A 17,928-nucleotide genomic window follows, 5' to 3' on the forward strand; every position below is an offset into this window, starting at 1 on the left:
GAATCATCTATTAGCCATTAGGAACAATTTAATAGTAAAGTGTTCGTCAGTGCAAATGACTAACAGCTGCAAGCAAGGAGGAACCAATGTCATTAATTTAATAAACTTTAGTTATAAATATTTTTAGATACAATTACATTTCTTACTTAAGCTAAATGAATCAATACAATGAGTATAATAACTACTTATAGTAATGTGCATTGGCTTTGATAAAAATGCTTAAGATGCGAAGATACTTATATAGAATATATTTGATATATCCTATACACCAATACATTTTAATACATAATTAATATCTTAAATTAATAAAATTGGTTTGCTTATACAATATAGTAATACTTCTCAATCCTGAAAAATTCTAGACCTCTCCGGCGACTTACTCCACTTAGGATAGTTGTAAATTCTAATCAGTGTGTGTGTGTGTGTGTGTGTGTGTGTGTGTGTGTGTGTGTGTGTGTGTGTGTGTGTGTGTGTGTGTGTGTGTGTGTGTGTGTGTGTGTGTTCAGCCATTAACACTACATTTTCTAAAGAGACAGCACCAGCGCAGAGTACCACCTTTTGTGAAGTGCGTGTTAGTATGAAATAATTAACTATTTTTAAGCACTTGTAACGTTTTATTCCTAATCTTATACAATACATCAAATGTATAGATTTAAATATATGCTGCATGACGGGACTCTAAAGTTGTAATATATTTTGGATCAATGTAGGATCAGATGTTGTATATCACAAGCCTTTTCTGAAATCATCAGTACTTTCCTCCCATCCTATCCATTTAAGATAATGCTACTTGATGTTAAACTAGGAGATTCCAAAATTGGAAATATAAATGGAGTGAAAGTAAGAATCTGTATTGGAGAGAAAGAGAGTAAGCTTCAGAGCTTTTGACCAACTGAAATAACGGTATGGAAAGACTTTATTTAATGGTTAATACAAGAGTGGAGAGCGGTGGGACAGATTCATAAATGCATGACAGGATTTTAAAAAATCCATGGCATTCACTTACTGAAAATGCATCCTTTATAAAACAAACTTCACTAAGTTGGGTAAAGTGAGGAACATAAACTGTAGCTTTAATATAATTCAATTAAAGATGTGATTTCCAAGCATGGCAGAATGACAATAGCACAGGGCCGCCAAGACAATATAACTGGGAAAACAACAGGCTCTTGTTACCACATCTCAAGTCTACATGCAGAAGTCTGCAGACAAAGATTCTGCAGAAGAGAAATATTGAAATCCTTGGAGAAAGCAGGTGACAAATTAAAGGTAGCTCTTTTAACAAGGTTTCAGAAAGACACTAGTGTGGCTGCCAATCAATCAGAGGAACCAATTACCTTGTAAATAATCAGCCAAGTCTCCACCGTTGCAATACTATTAAAAAGGAAAAGAATATGATCAGTACAAGTGTAAACAACTTTGGTTTTGTTCTGTGTCTGGGTGCAGGGTCCCAACACAATGGTCAGTCACACTAAACACCATTAACTACTGGCAAAATGATGTTTAAAGCTGCAGTTCAGGCAATATCCTACGTGTTTTTGTTTTTTTAAATAAATTAGTTCTGTACTATGAGACAATAATTGTAGCGTTTAAAAAAATAATCTTTAATGACATTTTTAATGTATTTTAATGTAACAAGCATTTTTGTTTCTATAGCAACCATTTACAAGGTCACATTTCCTTCCTCTTCTGAGACAGGCTCTGGCACGCCCCTTTGTCCCTCTCTCTAGCAGTGCACCAATTGTATCTAGTGCCTGTGTGGTCACATGATCTTCCACGCAGAACTTTGCATCTTGGGTACTCTTCTGCAACACTGACAGTGATTTAGTGAACCCCCAAGTGGAATCTTTGCCGATCGATCACGGGAGAATAGATCGATCAGCAACTTAGATAATCACTTGTCAGTATGCAGATTGTATTGATGCACATATTGAAAGGAAAAAAGAAAAAACATTTAAAAAACGGCAGCTTGAACTGCTGCTTTAATGGGATACATTTTGTTCATAGATGCCTGTCACAATATACTGTATAGCCACTTAAATATTGAAGTTTGCACACAGTATGACAATCACCGTATTAACTGACAATAAGTGAGCATCCCAGCTCCAAAGGGTTTCATTTTTTCTTTTGTTTAGTGTGTCCCTTTTGAAGTTAAATGTGGTGTGTCTTCTCAAGACAGCAGTTTTACAACCAGCTTTCTCTGATGGCTTATACTAAAATGATGAAGTAGGGCAGAGTAACGTATCTTGGGTACTCGGACGTGTTCCTATAAGTACGGCCCTGTACATTTTAAAAGCCTCACTGAGACCAGATATTAAAAGGTAATCAAAAGGACAGTATATTCTCACATGAATAAAAATAGTGTATTATCAATAAAACTCTTAGTGATGTCATATATAATTATGTGAACAGTTAATGCATTAGTTTGTTATAATGTAAAAAATATTAGAAATGCGCTATGACGCATATTTGGAAATCTCGCTCACCCTCCAAGGGATCCATTACATTGTATATGCCAAGGATGTTGTCTGGAATATTGTGGTGCTGGTTAACTACTGGGAGAAAGTTAAGTATTGTTTTTATACTCCCTGATTAAATTGGAATTTAAAGAATTCTCCTCTCCCAGACCTATGGTCATAAGAGTCCTGGTCCAGGTAAAGTGAGAAATGACGGTCATGGACACCCAGACAGGCTGGTCAAGGGATCTGGACTCTCACAGATCAAACAATTGTGGGCTATAAAATCTTGTGTTGGAGACACAACTGAAGACTGTGTGCGTGTGGGTTTCACATTTCCACCTCATGAGCTTTCGGGGAACCTACTACAGGACTTTCGCTAGTAATGTATAGGCTTTCTGTTTTACCCCATTGTAAACTGTCTGATCTTACTCTAACATATGTTATTCTGTACATGCACTGTTGCAACTTTTGTGATCTAAAATGTAATTAGTTCTGTCTTTAAGCTCTAATTGAACCTATTACTTTTGAAGTGACATGCGTTTTAGTTCATTTGTGCATTTATTTTGGGGATCACGGTCTCCTGTATGTCTAAACCCTTAAATTAAATAGTTACTTTATGTTGTTTTGGTTATCAGTATAAGCAATGTAAAATGAGACATGGAAGTTGTTTTAGTTCCCTTTTCTATCACTTTTGTTTGACTAACTCAGTGCTTCTTTAAAAAAAAAAAAAAAAAATTGGACCTGGCTACCCTGTATCAAGAATAGTGTGGCAAAAACTGTATATTTCACAAATCTACATTTTTAATCTCCCAGAAAGGAAGAAAAATTCTATAGATCAATGCGTTTCTGGCCTCTCTGACAGCCAAAGGGGCTGAAATGGAAATGGGTTGCAAGGCAAACCGCATAACACTAGGAAATCATGATGACATAAGAGTTAGGGCTGACAACATTGCTTTTAGTTTTTGCAGCACACAAGTTAAAAACACAGCACGTAAATCCCAAATGCTGACTACACTTTAAGGCCTTGGATATAGTGGGCGCGTGCAACGGAGCGCATGGCATCACGACCGAGCATTCTGTGGACTGAGAACCGCAGCGACGGGGAGACGTGGCCGTGACGTCACGAGGCTGGTTCACCCTCATTCGCTGAACCCCTCACGTGAACTGTCCTTCACTCGTCAAAAACAAATTCTCTTATCTGCTGAAAATGATGCCGCGCTGTTACGCTTCATCGCGCTCTCTATGGCATGCCTGTGACGATGGGGAGGATTTGGCCCGGGATTAAAGGGGTTACACCCCAATTGGCCACCCCCTGACCTCACCAGGGAGACAAGGGGTTAACTGGGCTGAGGTCCAGAAATGTGATTTAACCCTTGTTATAACATGAGAATGTGTATTCCCCTGTTCCCATGTTTTATTGTTATATCAGTGTCTGCATCACACACACACTAGGATCCATCCGGGAGCACAAGGGTTAATAGTTCTTTAATGATTATAGCCCTTTGTGTAATTTTCCCGCCTTTTCCGGCACCATTTTGCAGGGTCCCATAGGCCGCCATTGGAGCTCCATACGTTTCAATGGCGAATCTTGCTGTTTTGGTCCTGTTTCCTGTGAAGACCAGCAGGTGGCGTCCGTGAGGAGGAGCGGCGGTTTCCCATTGTAAGTCAATGGGCCCATTGACTTCAATGGAGATTCCTCGAAGGAGCTTTCCAGGAACGAGTTGGCTGCCGTCCAAACCGCAAAACCGCAAAGCGGATACTTTTTCTAAAAGAGAGCTTTGATCCCTTATTAGCCAAGTTCAACGACAAGTGGCATGGGAATAAACAGTTCTAGAGCACCTAGAAATAAAATTCTTTTTGCCCTTTGTTCCTAGGCCTCCCCCCACTCGACCACCACCGGGTCCCCGAATCATGGACCCCCGATAAGGGTCGAACCGAGAAGAGCGGGTCGCGCCATGGGTTCCAATGGCGGCGGCAGAAACAGCTCAAGAAAACGGCTAAGTGTGAAAAGCTGAAAGTTAGGAATCCATATCTCCGGTTCCAGAGGGTCCAGAGGGCCAGGGTTTGGGGTACCTGTAGTCACTGCTCCGGCATCGCTGCAGAACCATCCTTGACCCTCTTGGACCAACCCGACGGAGTATGGAACCCCTTGAAAGTTCGGGACTTTTCCCATAGACTTCAATGGCGGCCAATTTCCATTGACCGGCTATGGCGGAAAACCCCCATTGACTTCAACGGCGGCGTGGCCCCGTTGAAACTCTATGGCGGCAGATTCCCATAGCCGCCAACGGCGGCGGTTTGCCATTGAAAGTCTATGGCGGCGAAGCCCGTTGTTTTCAATGGGGATTTAGTGAAAAAACGTGATTTAATTTACAGCGGAGGTTTTTGTATTAAAATGAGAAACGGTTTTAAGTGTATTTGTGTAATTCTGGTTCCGAAGGTCGTAGCAAGTCGCAAATTGGACCCTAGGGTGTCCCAGTTCCGGCATTGAGAACTGGGAAGTTTGGACCCGCTGGACCCAACGGAACCGGATATTTTAATATGTTGGTATTTTATCTTTAATACTGTTTCCCAAGGTATGGACAGAAACCAGAGGGAATTCCTTTGGCCATAAGGTAGCAGATGGCCAGGAAAGCGTCCCAATGTCTAGAATGTAAGTGCTGTTCAAAGGAGTTTATCACCTACACTGTTTACAGGAGGGCGGAGATGACTCAAACCAGAGCAGGCTATAAGTGTCCCATTTCACACCTTACAACAAAGGGTTTCCTGCCAGAAATTCCGTTTAGTAGACTGGCTGGCATTCCTGATGCAAATGTGGGGCTGCAGAAATGAGACCCCAGAGTCCAACTGAGCATGTGCCAACTAGCTGGGGGCATGTATCAAAATGTGTTCCCATGTTAGTGAGTGGCTACAGGTAATTGAAAACCAATCACCTGTACTTAATGTTAAGGATAGGGTTACAAAAGGTAGAAAAAACTGGATATTCAGCGCTCGTGTTGTGTGATGGTGTGGATGATCCCTTTACAGCATGTACATAAAGCGTCTCCCCAGAAACTCTCAAATCTAGGTGAACCCCCCTAAGAAAGGGGGGAAGGCACCCTGAAAAACAAGATAATAAAAAAATGCACAAATGCGCACCAGGGATTAGTGGAAGGTAATTTATTAAAAATACACAAAAACTGAGGGGATCCAACCCCACCTCAGAACAGCTGTGCAGCTGGACGGCTAAGTACTAGCAAGGAGAACACCTAATGGTGACTAAACCCTAAGCTGCACAGTATATAAATACAGTGAAATTTATATAAAAAACATGAGAGAAAAAAACAAACATGAAAACAACCTATCAACAGATTTGTATAGAAACCGCCATAGGGTTGGGCACTGGCAAGGGAAAACGGACACTCACACTGAGACAGTCAGCAGACTCGCGGTGTCTGCACAGGATCCGGATCTCGGCACCGCGGAGATGGATAAAACCGCTGCTGTCTCCTGCAGGCTCCGTCTCAGCTTACCAGCATAGACGCGCAGGATGACCTGTCATGACCTCTTTTTTTTTTTTTTTTTATACGCGTTTCGTACCAAGTACTTCGTCAGGAGGTCACGACAGGTCATCCTGCGCGTGTATGCTGGTAAGCTGAGACGGAGCCTGCAGGAGACAGCAGCGGTTTTATCCATCTCCGCGGTGCCGAGATCCGGATCCTGTGCAGACACCGCGAGTCTGCTGACTGTCTCAGTGTGAGTGTCCGTTTCCCCTTGCCAGTGCCCAACCCTATGGCGGTTTCTATACAAATCTGTTGATAGGTTGTTTTCATGTTTGTTTTTTTCTCTCATGTTTTTTATATAAATTTCACTGTATTTATATACTGTGCAGCTTAGGGTTTAGTCACCATTAGGTGTTCTCCTTGGTAGTACTTAGCCATCCAGCTGCACAGCTGTTCTGAGGTGGGGTTGGATCCCCTCAGTTTTTGTGTATTTTTAATAAATTACCTTCCACTAATCCCTGGTGCGCATTTGTGCATTTTTTATTATAGGGTTACAAAAGGTGTATAAACGGTTGTCCACCCTTTATCCTGTGTTCGTTCTTCTATACCATCTTGATTGCTGAGAGAAATGCTATGCAATGTCTGCATGCAAGGCCTTTTCATGGCTTTTCGTGTCTTGGGATGATGAAGAGTGCTGTATGAACTGCCAGTCCAGATGTGACTGTTTCATCATTTCCATCTTTAAGTAAGTGTCCATATTTTGCCTGTTATTTGTATATTTTGTGTGTTCACCTTTATCAAGGAATAAATTATATTTTATCATATCTAAGTCTCGTCCCAGTTCAACCCAGTTATATATATATATTATATTATTATATATATTTGGTGTAAATTGCAGCCTGTCATAAGCTATCGTCACAATGCCTCACAGGAGGTGTGGCCTGTAGTCGCTCACACTATGGACGTGGCCAAAACCATGATAAAGAAAAATAATCCCTGCCAAAAGCTTTCTCTATCTCTTCCGGTATATTATAGGGATTAAAGAGCATTAGAAGCAGATCGTCTCAGCAATTGCAATTACTGTTGAGAGCCAATAATAATTTTTAGATTTTCATACGCTTTACGTAAAAGAAGCTTGACAAGGAAAAACAGTGGAATGCTATTTGCTAAACAGTATTTTTATGTTTACTTTTCAAGTAAAAGCTACCCCTTTAAATAAAATAAGCCTACTATAATTTCATAGTAAGAATTATCCAACAATGATTCATAAATAAAAACACTTACCTCCATGACCAAAAAAACTGAATTGGGCATTTCCTAAAAAACAAAAGAAAACAGAAATTATAAGAAGCAGAATACTGTATGTTTCATTACATGGAAACAATGCAAAGATTAATGATATTCAAGGAAATCATATTTACATTAAGTACCATATTGCAGTCAGTATTCATGGGCGTGATTTTTCTTCTCACTTTCAGCAGCATTAAAACAAAAGGAGCTAATTACTCAAAATGGGTGCGAAACCAGTGCAAAAGAATTACCAGAAATATGGAAGGAAAAACTCAAATTGCTTTGAATAGAATTATTTTTGTTCAATACACATGGTTCTGTTTATATGCTTGTTTTCCCACAGTTTTGCAGCCTGGAGGCTTTAGTAATCAGGCCCTTTCATAGCTCAGGCCACAGAACATGTTCACCTAACGTGTCTAACTATAGGGATAATTGATTAGGTTGCAATAGTGCTGATTCGGCACTATTGCATGGAATCGTCCATTCAAGTCAATGGCAGAATTTGTGAGGTAGCACCTCATACATGTACAAAGCTGAGACACAGGTACTATATATTAAAATAACCTAATCTGTATACATAAGGGCTTCTCAACGTGTACCTGTAGGTACAATTTAAGCCCTCAAAGGGTGAAAGTGGCCCTTGAACCCTCTGTTCCCGCTAATATCAAGACAATGGCTCAAGTCATTAAAGATGTATTTATTTTTTTACACTGAAATTCACTTTTCAACTAAGATAATGAAGATATCTAATGCAAATAGTTAAATAAAGGAATAACAGTGGGAACATGCTACCAAGTTTGTGTGTTGATAGAGATATATATAGCTATATATACACACATAAATATACACATATACACACACATACACACACACAGTTAGGTCCAGAAATAATTGGACACTGTTACAAGTTATGTTATTTCTGCTGTGTACCACAATAAATTCAAGTTACAGTTAAATAATGAATATGGGCTTAAAGTGCAGTCTATCCGCTTTAATTTGAGGGTATTCACATCCAAATTGGAGGAAGTGTTTAGGAATTACATCTCTTTAATATGTAGCCTCTTTTTCAAGGGACCAAAAGTAATTGGACAATTGACTCAAAAGCTGTTTCATGGACAGGAGTGGGCTATTCCTTCATTATTTCATCATCAATTAAGCAGGTAAGAGGTCTGGAGTTGATTCCAGGTGTGGCATTCGCATTTGGAAGCTGTTGCTGTGAACCCACAACATGCGGTTAAAGGAGCTCTCAATGCAAGTAAAACAGGGCATCCTTAGGCTGCAAAAAAAAAAAAAAAAAGAAATCCATTAGAGAGATAGCAGGAACATTAGAAGTGGCCAAATCAACAGTTTGGTACATTTTGAGAAAAAAAAGAACGCACTGGTGAGCTCTGCAACACAAAAAGGCCTGGGCGTCCACAGAAGACAACAGTGGTGGATGATCGTAGGATCCTTTCCGTGGTAAAGAAGACCCCCTTCACAACAGCCGGCCAAGTGAAGAACACTCTCCAGGAGGTAGGCATATCATTATCCATGTCTACCGTAAAGAGAAGACTTCACGAGAGCAAATACAGAGTGTTCACCACAAGGTGCAAACCATTCATAAGTCTCAAGAATAGAAAGACCAGATTAGACTTTGCCAAACAATATCTAAAAAAGCCAGCCCAGTTTTGGAACAGCATTCTTTGGACAGATGAAACTAAGTTCAACCTGTACCAGCATGATGGTAAGAAAAAAGTAGGGAGAAGGCTTGGAACGGCTCATGATCCGAAGTATACCACATCATCTGTAAAACACGGTGGAGGCAGTGTGATGGCATGGGCATGCATGGCTTACAATGGCACTGGGTCACTAGTGTTTATCGATGACGTGACAGAAGACAGAAGCAGCCGGATGAATTCTGAAGTGTATAGGGATATATTGTCTGCTCAGATTCAGCGAAGTTGATTGGATGGCGCTTTACTTTACAGATGAACAATGACCCAAAACATACTGCGAATGCAACCCAGGAGTTTTTTAAGGGAAAGAAGTGGAATATTCTGCAATGGCCGAGTCAATTTCACTTGCTGACAACAAAACTTAAGGCAGAAAGACCCACGAACAAACAACAACTGAAGACAGCTGCATTAAAATCCTGGCAAAGCATCACAAAGGAGGAAACCAAGCGTTTGGTGATGTCCATGCGTTCCAGACTTCAAGCAGTCATTGCCTGCAAAGGATTCTCGACAAAGTATTAAAAATGAACATTTTATTTATGATTGTGTTAATTTGTCCAATTACATTTGAGCCCCAGAAATAAGGGGACTGCGTATGAAAATGGTTGCAATTCCTAAACGTTTCATACAATATTTTTGTTCAACTCTTTGAATTAAAGCTGAAAGTCTGCACTTCTATTGCATCTCGGTTGTTTCATTTCAAATCCATTGTGGTGGCGTACAGATCCAAAATTATGAAAATTGTGTCAGTGTCCAATTATTTCCGGATCATACATATATACACAGTACAACCAACATCACACTGATGAGACCCAAAAGGTCGAAACAGCTATGAGTGGGTTTACTGGCTTTGCATCTGATGCCAGGCTGGGGTCAAAAGCGTTGTTTAAAATAGTAAGCATTGGCTTAAGTGTTCCATGTATTACTGGATTTAAGGCAAAATGTGGAACTGTGTGCTCATTTGCATGTAATTTCCCAGAATCCCTTGCTGCAGTGGAAGCACTGTATGATATGTGATAATGGTGACAAGCAGGGTTGCAACCCTGTCTAAGACATGTGAATGTCTCACAAGGAAACGGAGCAGTGGTGGCCGCTCTTCTCTCTCCGCTCCAGTGTGGTGTCCCCCCTTCTGCCCCGGTCCCCGTGGCTGCTTGCCCGGGGCCAGAGGTGGTAAGGGGGAAAGTGTGTGCGCCCGCCGGGGGGGACGGGGGAGCGGAGCAGTGGTGGTGCGGGAGATGGGGGAGCGGGGTGGTTAGCGGTTGCGGCGGGTGGGGTGATGGAGCCATGAGATTCAGCACTCTCAGATCCTCCGGCACTCCCCTCCTTCACCACGTTGCTTGCCTGCCTCCACTCCCCCCTCCGGCGATCAGGAACCTGGCGGCGAGTTGAGCCTCCTTGCGGACACTCGGGAACTGGGCGGCGAGTTGAGCCACCTTGCGGACCCAGGATGTGCAGCGCTAGGGAGGGCCACACTAGAGGAGGTGGGACCTGAACCGCCGCACTGCCTGGAGGAGCGGAGATCCTCCGGCGCTCCCCTCTGTGCGTCTGCCTCAGCCCCCCCTGCTGCCACAAGCTCTCTCCGTCACCCACCCACCCTCTCCATCACTCACCCACCCTCTCCCGCGCCGTCCTCCCTCTCACCTCATCACGTGCCTGTCCGCCCCCATCCTCCCTCGCAACCCTTCCAACCACGCCATCCTCCCGCTTTCCTCACCGTCGGTGACCTCTGAAAGGGGGGGGGGGTGGAATTGGAGATGTGAAGTGGGGGGGGGGGGGCGGGGCCGGAGCTGTGAAGGAAGGGGGGGAGGAAATTGGACATCTGAACGCTGGGGGGGGGGGGGGGGGTACGCAGCTGTGAAAGGGGGGTACCCGAGTCTGTGAAGGGGACACACACAGATGGACCTGTTAACGGGGGGGGGGAACGGAGTTCAGAACAGGGAGAGGGAGAACCCAGCTAAGAACTGGGGGGGGGGGGGTGGATTGCTGTGAACGGGGAAGAAAGACAGGGAGGGGGAAAGGGGAAGTGGGATAAGAGAGGGGAAGGGGGAGAGAGAGGGGAATGGATAGAGAGAGGGAGGGGGAGCGGAGACAGAGGGAGGGGGAGCGGCGACAGAGAGAGGGGGGAGCGGAGACAGAGAGAGGGGGAGCGGGAAAATTACATCACGGGCAATGCCGGGTATATCAGCTAGTATATAATAAGCTCTGGTTTACATCTTCATTACCACACACCATATGTTCTCTTCTCTACAAAGGTAACAAAATAAGTTATAAGTAAAAAAAGAGGCACAATCCCTGCACTGTGCGCCACGTCCATAAAAGGACAAGCAGCGCTGAGCCATGCGGACACTCCGCGCTGAGCCCCGGCATCCTCAATGAGGATGTCTTGAGAGGGGGCTCACGCGAGCGTCCGCAGGCGTGCTGACGAGTTGGATTTTTCAGCCGACAGCCAAGCTGTTTTTCAGAGCGCTGTCGGCTGAAAACATCCAATCAGCGCGAAGCAGCGTCAACGTCACGGCGCCGTGACGTTGGTTCATCGCGGGCAATTGGCCCAGTGATGTCACTGCCCAGCCTCCCTCTGCCTCCCCCCGCCTCCCGATCGCACACGCTGGCTCGCCTGCAAGTCCATGAAATCGCACAGGCTTCAGCAGGCGAGCCTCAGCGCACCTCAGCACTGCTCCCCCCTCTATGGACTTGGCCTTAGAGTAAATAAAAATTCTGGGTATTGACATGCAAATGTGTCACTTTTTCTTTCTTGTCCATGTTAACATTGACATCTATAAGGTTATGCCTGCAAATGTAATGAAGGCGAGACTGCAACTACATTTCACTTCCAGGAAAAAAACAGGCACTGCAGTCAACACGGTTAATATCTTCTTAAATAGGCAATCCCTCCACAGTCCTCTGGCTAAGAGAAATTGAAGCAACGGTACAACTGGGTAAGGTGCCACATAAGCGATGTTCCGCATTTATTAATTCACAAAGATGCAGAGTAAACACACAAACAACGTTTTGGGGGGTTTACCCTCCCTTTATGGGGTATTGCAGGATGTCGCAGGAGCATACCAGCATTGGGGCCAAGAAAAGGGTAGTCACTCTAACAGGTACTGTATGCACACGATTCTGCTAGTGCTATTATCTTCTTGTTTATCTCCTCTGGCTAATCCCTATGATATCAATGTGTTCTGAACAACAGTTTCAACGGGCAAAACTCCCCACTTTCATTGGCCCTCTGTTATCAAGTACAGGGTGAGCTCTGAAGTACAGGGTTGGCGTAGGGTAAAGAAAACTCCCCTAAAAAAATGCAATTCGTAATTAATTTCCAAACAGACAAAACCAATCAAGGCTTTGCTTTCAACGCTGTTAGATTTGTTTCAGGAAGCCAATTCGACTTAGTGCTAATTTGTTGGTTTCTTTACACAACATTGTTTTTTCTGGCTGGCTATGTGGGATTGTACCTTTAAGGGAGCATAGGGGATAAAACTATATATAAAACTATATATAAAACACACACCACTTCAGTGTTTTTCTTTCCATTTCTCATTAAAGCCACAAAACAAACATCTGGACACGCAGGCCTCATTATTTCTATAGAAGGAAATTGCAGCTATTTTAAAAGAGGTTAAAGGTCTATTTATGTAATAAGCAAATATTTCAGGAATTCAGCCACCTATAAATAAATAATAGGTAAGGATCACTGAAGAAAGCCATATTATAGTCTTGTGTTGAGAGGTTGTGTGTACAGCTGAAGGAATTTCTTAGTGTTTGCTGCTTGCAATATTAGAGCTACAATATTGTCAAAATATATACTGTATGCAATAATATTGTTAATATAAATCTAGACAAGTTATACAGTACATGCTTTCCCCCCCCCCCCCCTTTTTTTTTTAAAGACTTCTATCCATTGTTTCATTTTATCCTCCTGGTTCAAATACAGAAAAAGTTTTTAGAATTGACTAAAGTCAAGTAAATATGAACGTTTATAAATCTCTCATTAAATTAGGCTACGGCCCCAGTGACTGCGTGTACGTCGGAGCGCGTGCACCAGTTTCAGCCGTGACTTGTGGTTGCTCGTCAGGAGAAAAGCAGGAGATAGCTACGGGAGAAAGGGGGGAGAGGGGGTGGCAACGGCGCGACCATGTTGTCACATGACTGGTTCACCCTCACTGGCTGAACAGCCGCCGTGACAAACACTCGTCCGCCGTGGCAACAGACAAAAAACTTGTCGCGTATCTCGCTTTGTGCAGGAGCGCGGCGCCAGCGACTGGGGCCAGACCCATAGGGAGCCGTATCTTGTTCATGCCGCGCAGGCGCGAGCAGTGGGGACGAGACCTTAGGCTGCGTACACAGTGCGTTTGAGTCCTGTAGGTAGACGCGACGGGGAGACGTGTTGGGGGGCATGGGCGTGACGTCACGCTTACGTGACCCTGCCGTCACGCTACAAAGAAATTTTGTCTCATGTATCTTTGCTCTTCCCGATGCTCACGTGCACACTATACACAATCCCATTCACCTGTGTTTCATCATGCAGCTCGCGCGCGATCAGCATGAACGCGGCCTTAAAGAGGCAATCCAAGCGTTTAAAAAATAAAATAAAAATTCCATTCATTTTAATTTTAATACAGGTTTGCAGCAGGGGCTGAATCCCGTTAATTTCAGCTCCAGGGAACCTGTTTCCAGAAGTACTTACCTCCATAGGGGGTGCCCGTGGCCACTAATATGTAATCACTATATGTCTGCTTTTCAAAGCTTCCAGGCCCTGTGGGCCACAAGCAAGCCGTGACGTCACCCGGTGGGGCTTCCTATTTGGCCCATGACATGGGGCTTTAAACTGCAGGATACCGGCACCCCCTTGGAAGGTAAGCAAGGGGTCCCTGGAGCTGAAGATAATGGGGTTCAGCTCTGGGGATCCCCTCTTTCTAACCCGTATACAAAAAAAATAATTTTTAAAACTGCTTGGATTGAGCCTTTCAAGTTACCAGAAGAAAAAAAAAGAAAAAAAATAAGTTTTTGTAAAGAACCGCTTTAACAATATGAAAGCACAGTTAACACACCCAACAGTAAAAATACAAATATGCCTTCTGGAATATAAGCAATTAAGTGTGATATTTTATTAATACATCTATTTTGTAAAACTAGGATTAACTTGGCACTTCTCAATGATTTCCACCCATTTCCAAAATGATATAAGTTCCCCAAATGCTCTGCCTCCAGTGAAGCCACATTAAATGTCCGCAGGGGGAAACACTATTCAATAAACCCCACTCAATTGAAGAAGGGGACCGCATCATTTAAACTTTAGGTGAAGATAGCCCCCTCGAAATGGCAAAGTACTTGAGAAACCTCCCAGGGTGTAGCAGACTATCAACAGATGCTGCCGTAAAAAGAGATTTATAAGCCCCATAAAGAGACACCAGGGAATTTGGGGATTTTACAGAGGAAACCCGTGACCCAGTATCTATTCCCCCCCCCCTCCCCCCATATCGATGCTATAACATATATTGTCAGTAATAAAAGTCAGCTATTTACTGGGAAGATTCCTTTATTTAGCCCAAGGCCCTCAAATCTCACGGTTTCTGGAAGCTGACATCTCTATTGTTTGTCTTTGAAATCGTAAATTCTAGACCTATAAGTCCAAAAAGCAGTGTTTAATGGGATCCCTAAGAGCCAACAGGCCCGCCGCCAGCATTCCCGGCACCCACAACAGAAGTCTACAACTCAGGTTATTGAGTAGAGGGGCGGGGGAGAATAGGAGTGGGCGCTACAGATAAAAGGCCCTGCCGATAACAGAAGGGGTGTCCAACTTCTGGTTTGGCCCAACTTTCAGGATAGGCCATTGTGCCCAGGCCAGCTGGAGGGCGCTGCCTCACCGAGGGCAGCCCTGAGAATTGAAGTATACATACAGGCACTTGTGCGCTCCTGTATCCAATTCATTTCATTCATTGGGACACTTGCAGAAATTGCATCCCTAGGCACGGCAAGATGAGCAGTGTCTTCCTATCATGATTCTGTTTTCTTTACAGCTGCACTTTTAGAACCTTTGCAGTTTTTGGATTGCATTTACTCCCTGGTTGTTTTTTTTTTTTTAATGCAACATTTTTTTTTCAAGAAAAAGCACCAAAAACGTCTAAACAATTATGATGTGTGAAAGTAAATAATCTAGGTGACCCTGTGCTCTCCCTGTATCCCCCTGTGCCTACAAGCAACAGAAGCTGGCTGCCCACTACCAGGTTCCTCTATAAAAAAAGAAAAAAATACAGTTAATTTTATCACTGGCTTATTACACCTGGTTACTTTTACGTACAGTATCAGGCAAGTAGCTTAACCAGTTTGTTTTTTCAAAGTCAAAAGTGACACAAATCAAGATTTATTTTCTTTTTCTCATTCGAAGAATGAGAATTTCTAGGAAAAAGTTAATCATCTTGAAATAAACTAAGCAAAACAAGTCTGGCCTGTGAGGGCAGCTGCTCACACTGCAGTGTAGCTCAGATTACATGAAGGTTTCTCTTGTTGTTCTTGGTGCAGCTGGAAAGTTGTGCTGGGCCCTGCCCCTGTTTTTCGAGTCATGTGAAAGCTCTGGTCTGAAGTCAGTTAAAACTTCAGTCCCCATTTACCAGTGAAGGAAGATCCCAGTCACTGAATCACAGAGGCCAGCAATGTATTAAAAAGCAAGGTTTAGCTACATGTCTGGCATTGAAAATTTTAACTTTCTTAAGACGTGCAACATAGGCGCAGATCCACGACAGGGTGCTAAGCTCTAGCACGCCTTTACATGGGAGTAAAGACTATAGTGTTTAGAGTTTTATTCGTCTGACACAGAAGGGTTATGTCAGGTTATTTTATTAATGTAACAAGCAGAGATTTTAAAAGGAGCAGTCAGTCCAACCTAGAATTGAAGCAAACTGATTGCAGTCACATGTTTAAAAGATTAAATGTACTGTAGATTATTGGTGTAAATAAATATATAAAATTATCTTTAAACTAATATTTTTATGCAAACCAAACGAATTCTTACTTTTATGTTTTGTTCTGTGTTTGCAAAGTGAGATGCCCTCAGTGAAAAAGATAAAAGAGTAGCAAAATACGATAAGTATGTAATGATCATGAATTTCACCAAATCTGTTGAAAAGAAAAATGAACCTTGACTCTTAGTAAGGAGGTCAATAACATTGGAGTTCCTTATTTTTAATGTATTAACATTTAAATCACATTTTTTTTAATGTAATACTTTTAGGATCAAAGACTGTTAAATCAGCATTACTCCATTAATTTAGGTAAGTGATTTCTATTGGCCATCATGGACTGCAGTTACAGTCATGCTGAGAGGCTCTCCACAAATCTAGTTCACATTCACCCCAAGGCAAGACATGCATCTCATCGCCACTTGTAATTGCATACTTTCCATTCTGGTCCAGTTGGCTTCCCAAATTCATACTGGGAATAGGAGCAGCTTTGTGAAGGGCTAGCTGTTGGTTGTACAATGGAGATGTGGTGTCTATTCAATGAAAGTGTTTCCTACAGAGACAAAGCATTAAGCGAGCCAATGTGCTGTTTTCCTTTACAGAGGATTTTTTTCATGCTTATCATAGTTAAGCTATCAGATTGACATCTAAAAAGCTACTACAGAAAAACTTAAATATGATGCTAACATTAAAAAAACATTTAAGGTGTTAAATACAGTAGTTATGTGTTTTCCAATTATTCCAATCACAATTTTTATCAAATGAAAGTTCGCTGCAATACAAGATAATACAGCTCAACCCCCTTTTTTACGCTGTGCTTGGGGTCCAAAGAATCACATTGCGTTAGAAATAATGTACAATTGTATGCATTGTACAATAAAGTATTTAAGATAAAAATAATCGTGTTGTAAAGTATTCATAAATACAAAAATTGGGAGCCGCGCTTACATCGTGTTATAAGCGGATTCGCGTTGTAACAGATCGCGTTGAAAAGCTGTATTAAGTGTGATTATACCCAACAAATATTGAAGTCATCCATAAATTATAGCTTCTTATGCTGACCACGATTCCTTATCACTACTGAACTCTAATTCACACCAACATACGGTGTAGGGAAAAAAAAGAAATCCCGTTACTGTGGGTAAGCGGACAGTGGAAGTGGGAACCGCACTCAAGCAAGATTAGTTTGATACTTTTATCACAATAGATTTCTTTGCACAGATTTCTTGAATTAATGAGTGATGCAAAACAAAAACTGGTTGATCTACTTTATGATGATAAAGATTATGTGATCACCCCATTGGATAGGCCCTAACAATAGCCAATGTGTTTAAAAGCCTTATGCAAAAGTACATAAACTTTGTGTCAATGACACTGTATGGCATGACACTATAATGATCCAAGGCAGATGCTCTGCACACAAGTAATGGTGTCACCGAGTTCAGGTTATCCATTATATATATATCAGCAATTTAAGAAAATGATTTGCAATGGGAAATGTTCCTGTCATTTCAGCGCACGTCAGTCAGACACGAGCATTCTTAGAAAGGGCATTCCTAGAAAGGGCCTGAAGAGTGTACATTACACAAAAAACTATGTAAAACAGCTGTTGGTGTTCTGGGATTCATCTACGCACCAAAAATAACTGCAACAGTCAGAGAGATACAGGGTTCATAATACACTTACAAAATCACAATACCTCTTCTGACTATTGAAAGAATCCCCAATAATTCTCCTTCCTTTATACCTGTATCCTATAAGACCCACTAGTATAAATGTACAGTTAGTATGTAAGTGCAACGATCTAGTTGTCTTTTTAGTTCTGTTGAAGTGATATAGATTAGTAGGCTACAATAACCTTTAATGGACATCACGTTTTTTTAATCCTGTAATAATGTAAGTCACAGGTCTCCTTTTCACCTACACGTTTGTTTTTTTTTGGTCATTTGATATATCATAAAAAATGTGTGGTACTGAGCCTAATTACAAGTAAGCACAAAGCTTTTTAGATACCATGTCCGGAATG

The 17,928-nt window shown here is 42.3% G+C and overlaps 1 protein-coding gene across 3 annotated transcripts in view; it reads right to left on the reverse strand.

Annotated features, from left to right (window-relative positions):
- The window catches only part of ULK2 (unc-51 like autophagy activating kinase 2), a 148,106-nt gene that overhangs the window by 87,926 nt on the left and 42,252 nt on the right, over positions 1 to 17,928 (reverse strand). For all 3 annotated transcript variants that reach the window (XM_075589603.1, XM_075589602.1, XM_075589601.1), the window contains exons 4-5: positions 7,226 to 7,258; positions 1,338 to 1,374 (exon numbers count right to left, since the gene is read on the reverse strand). In XM_075589603.1, coding sequence (XP_075445718.1) covers positions 1,338 to 1,374; positions 7,226 to 7,258 — 70 coding nt within the window. The remainder of the gene's footprint in view (positions 1 to 1,337; positions 1,375 to 7,225; positions 7,259 to 17,928) is intronic.

The sequence above is a fragment of the Ascaphus truei genome, chromosome 3 (assembly GCF_040206685.1).
Source record: "Ascaphus truei isolate aAscTru1 chromosome 3, aAscTru1.hap1, whole genome shotgun sequence".
NCBI classification, from domain to species: Eukaryota; Metazoa; Chordata; class Amphibia; order Anura; family Ascaphidae; genus Ascaphus; species Ascaphus truei.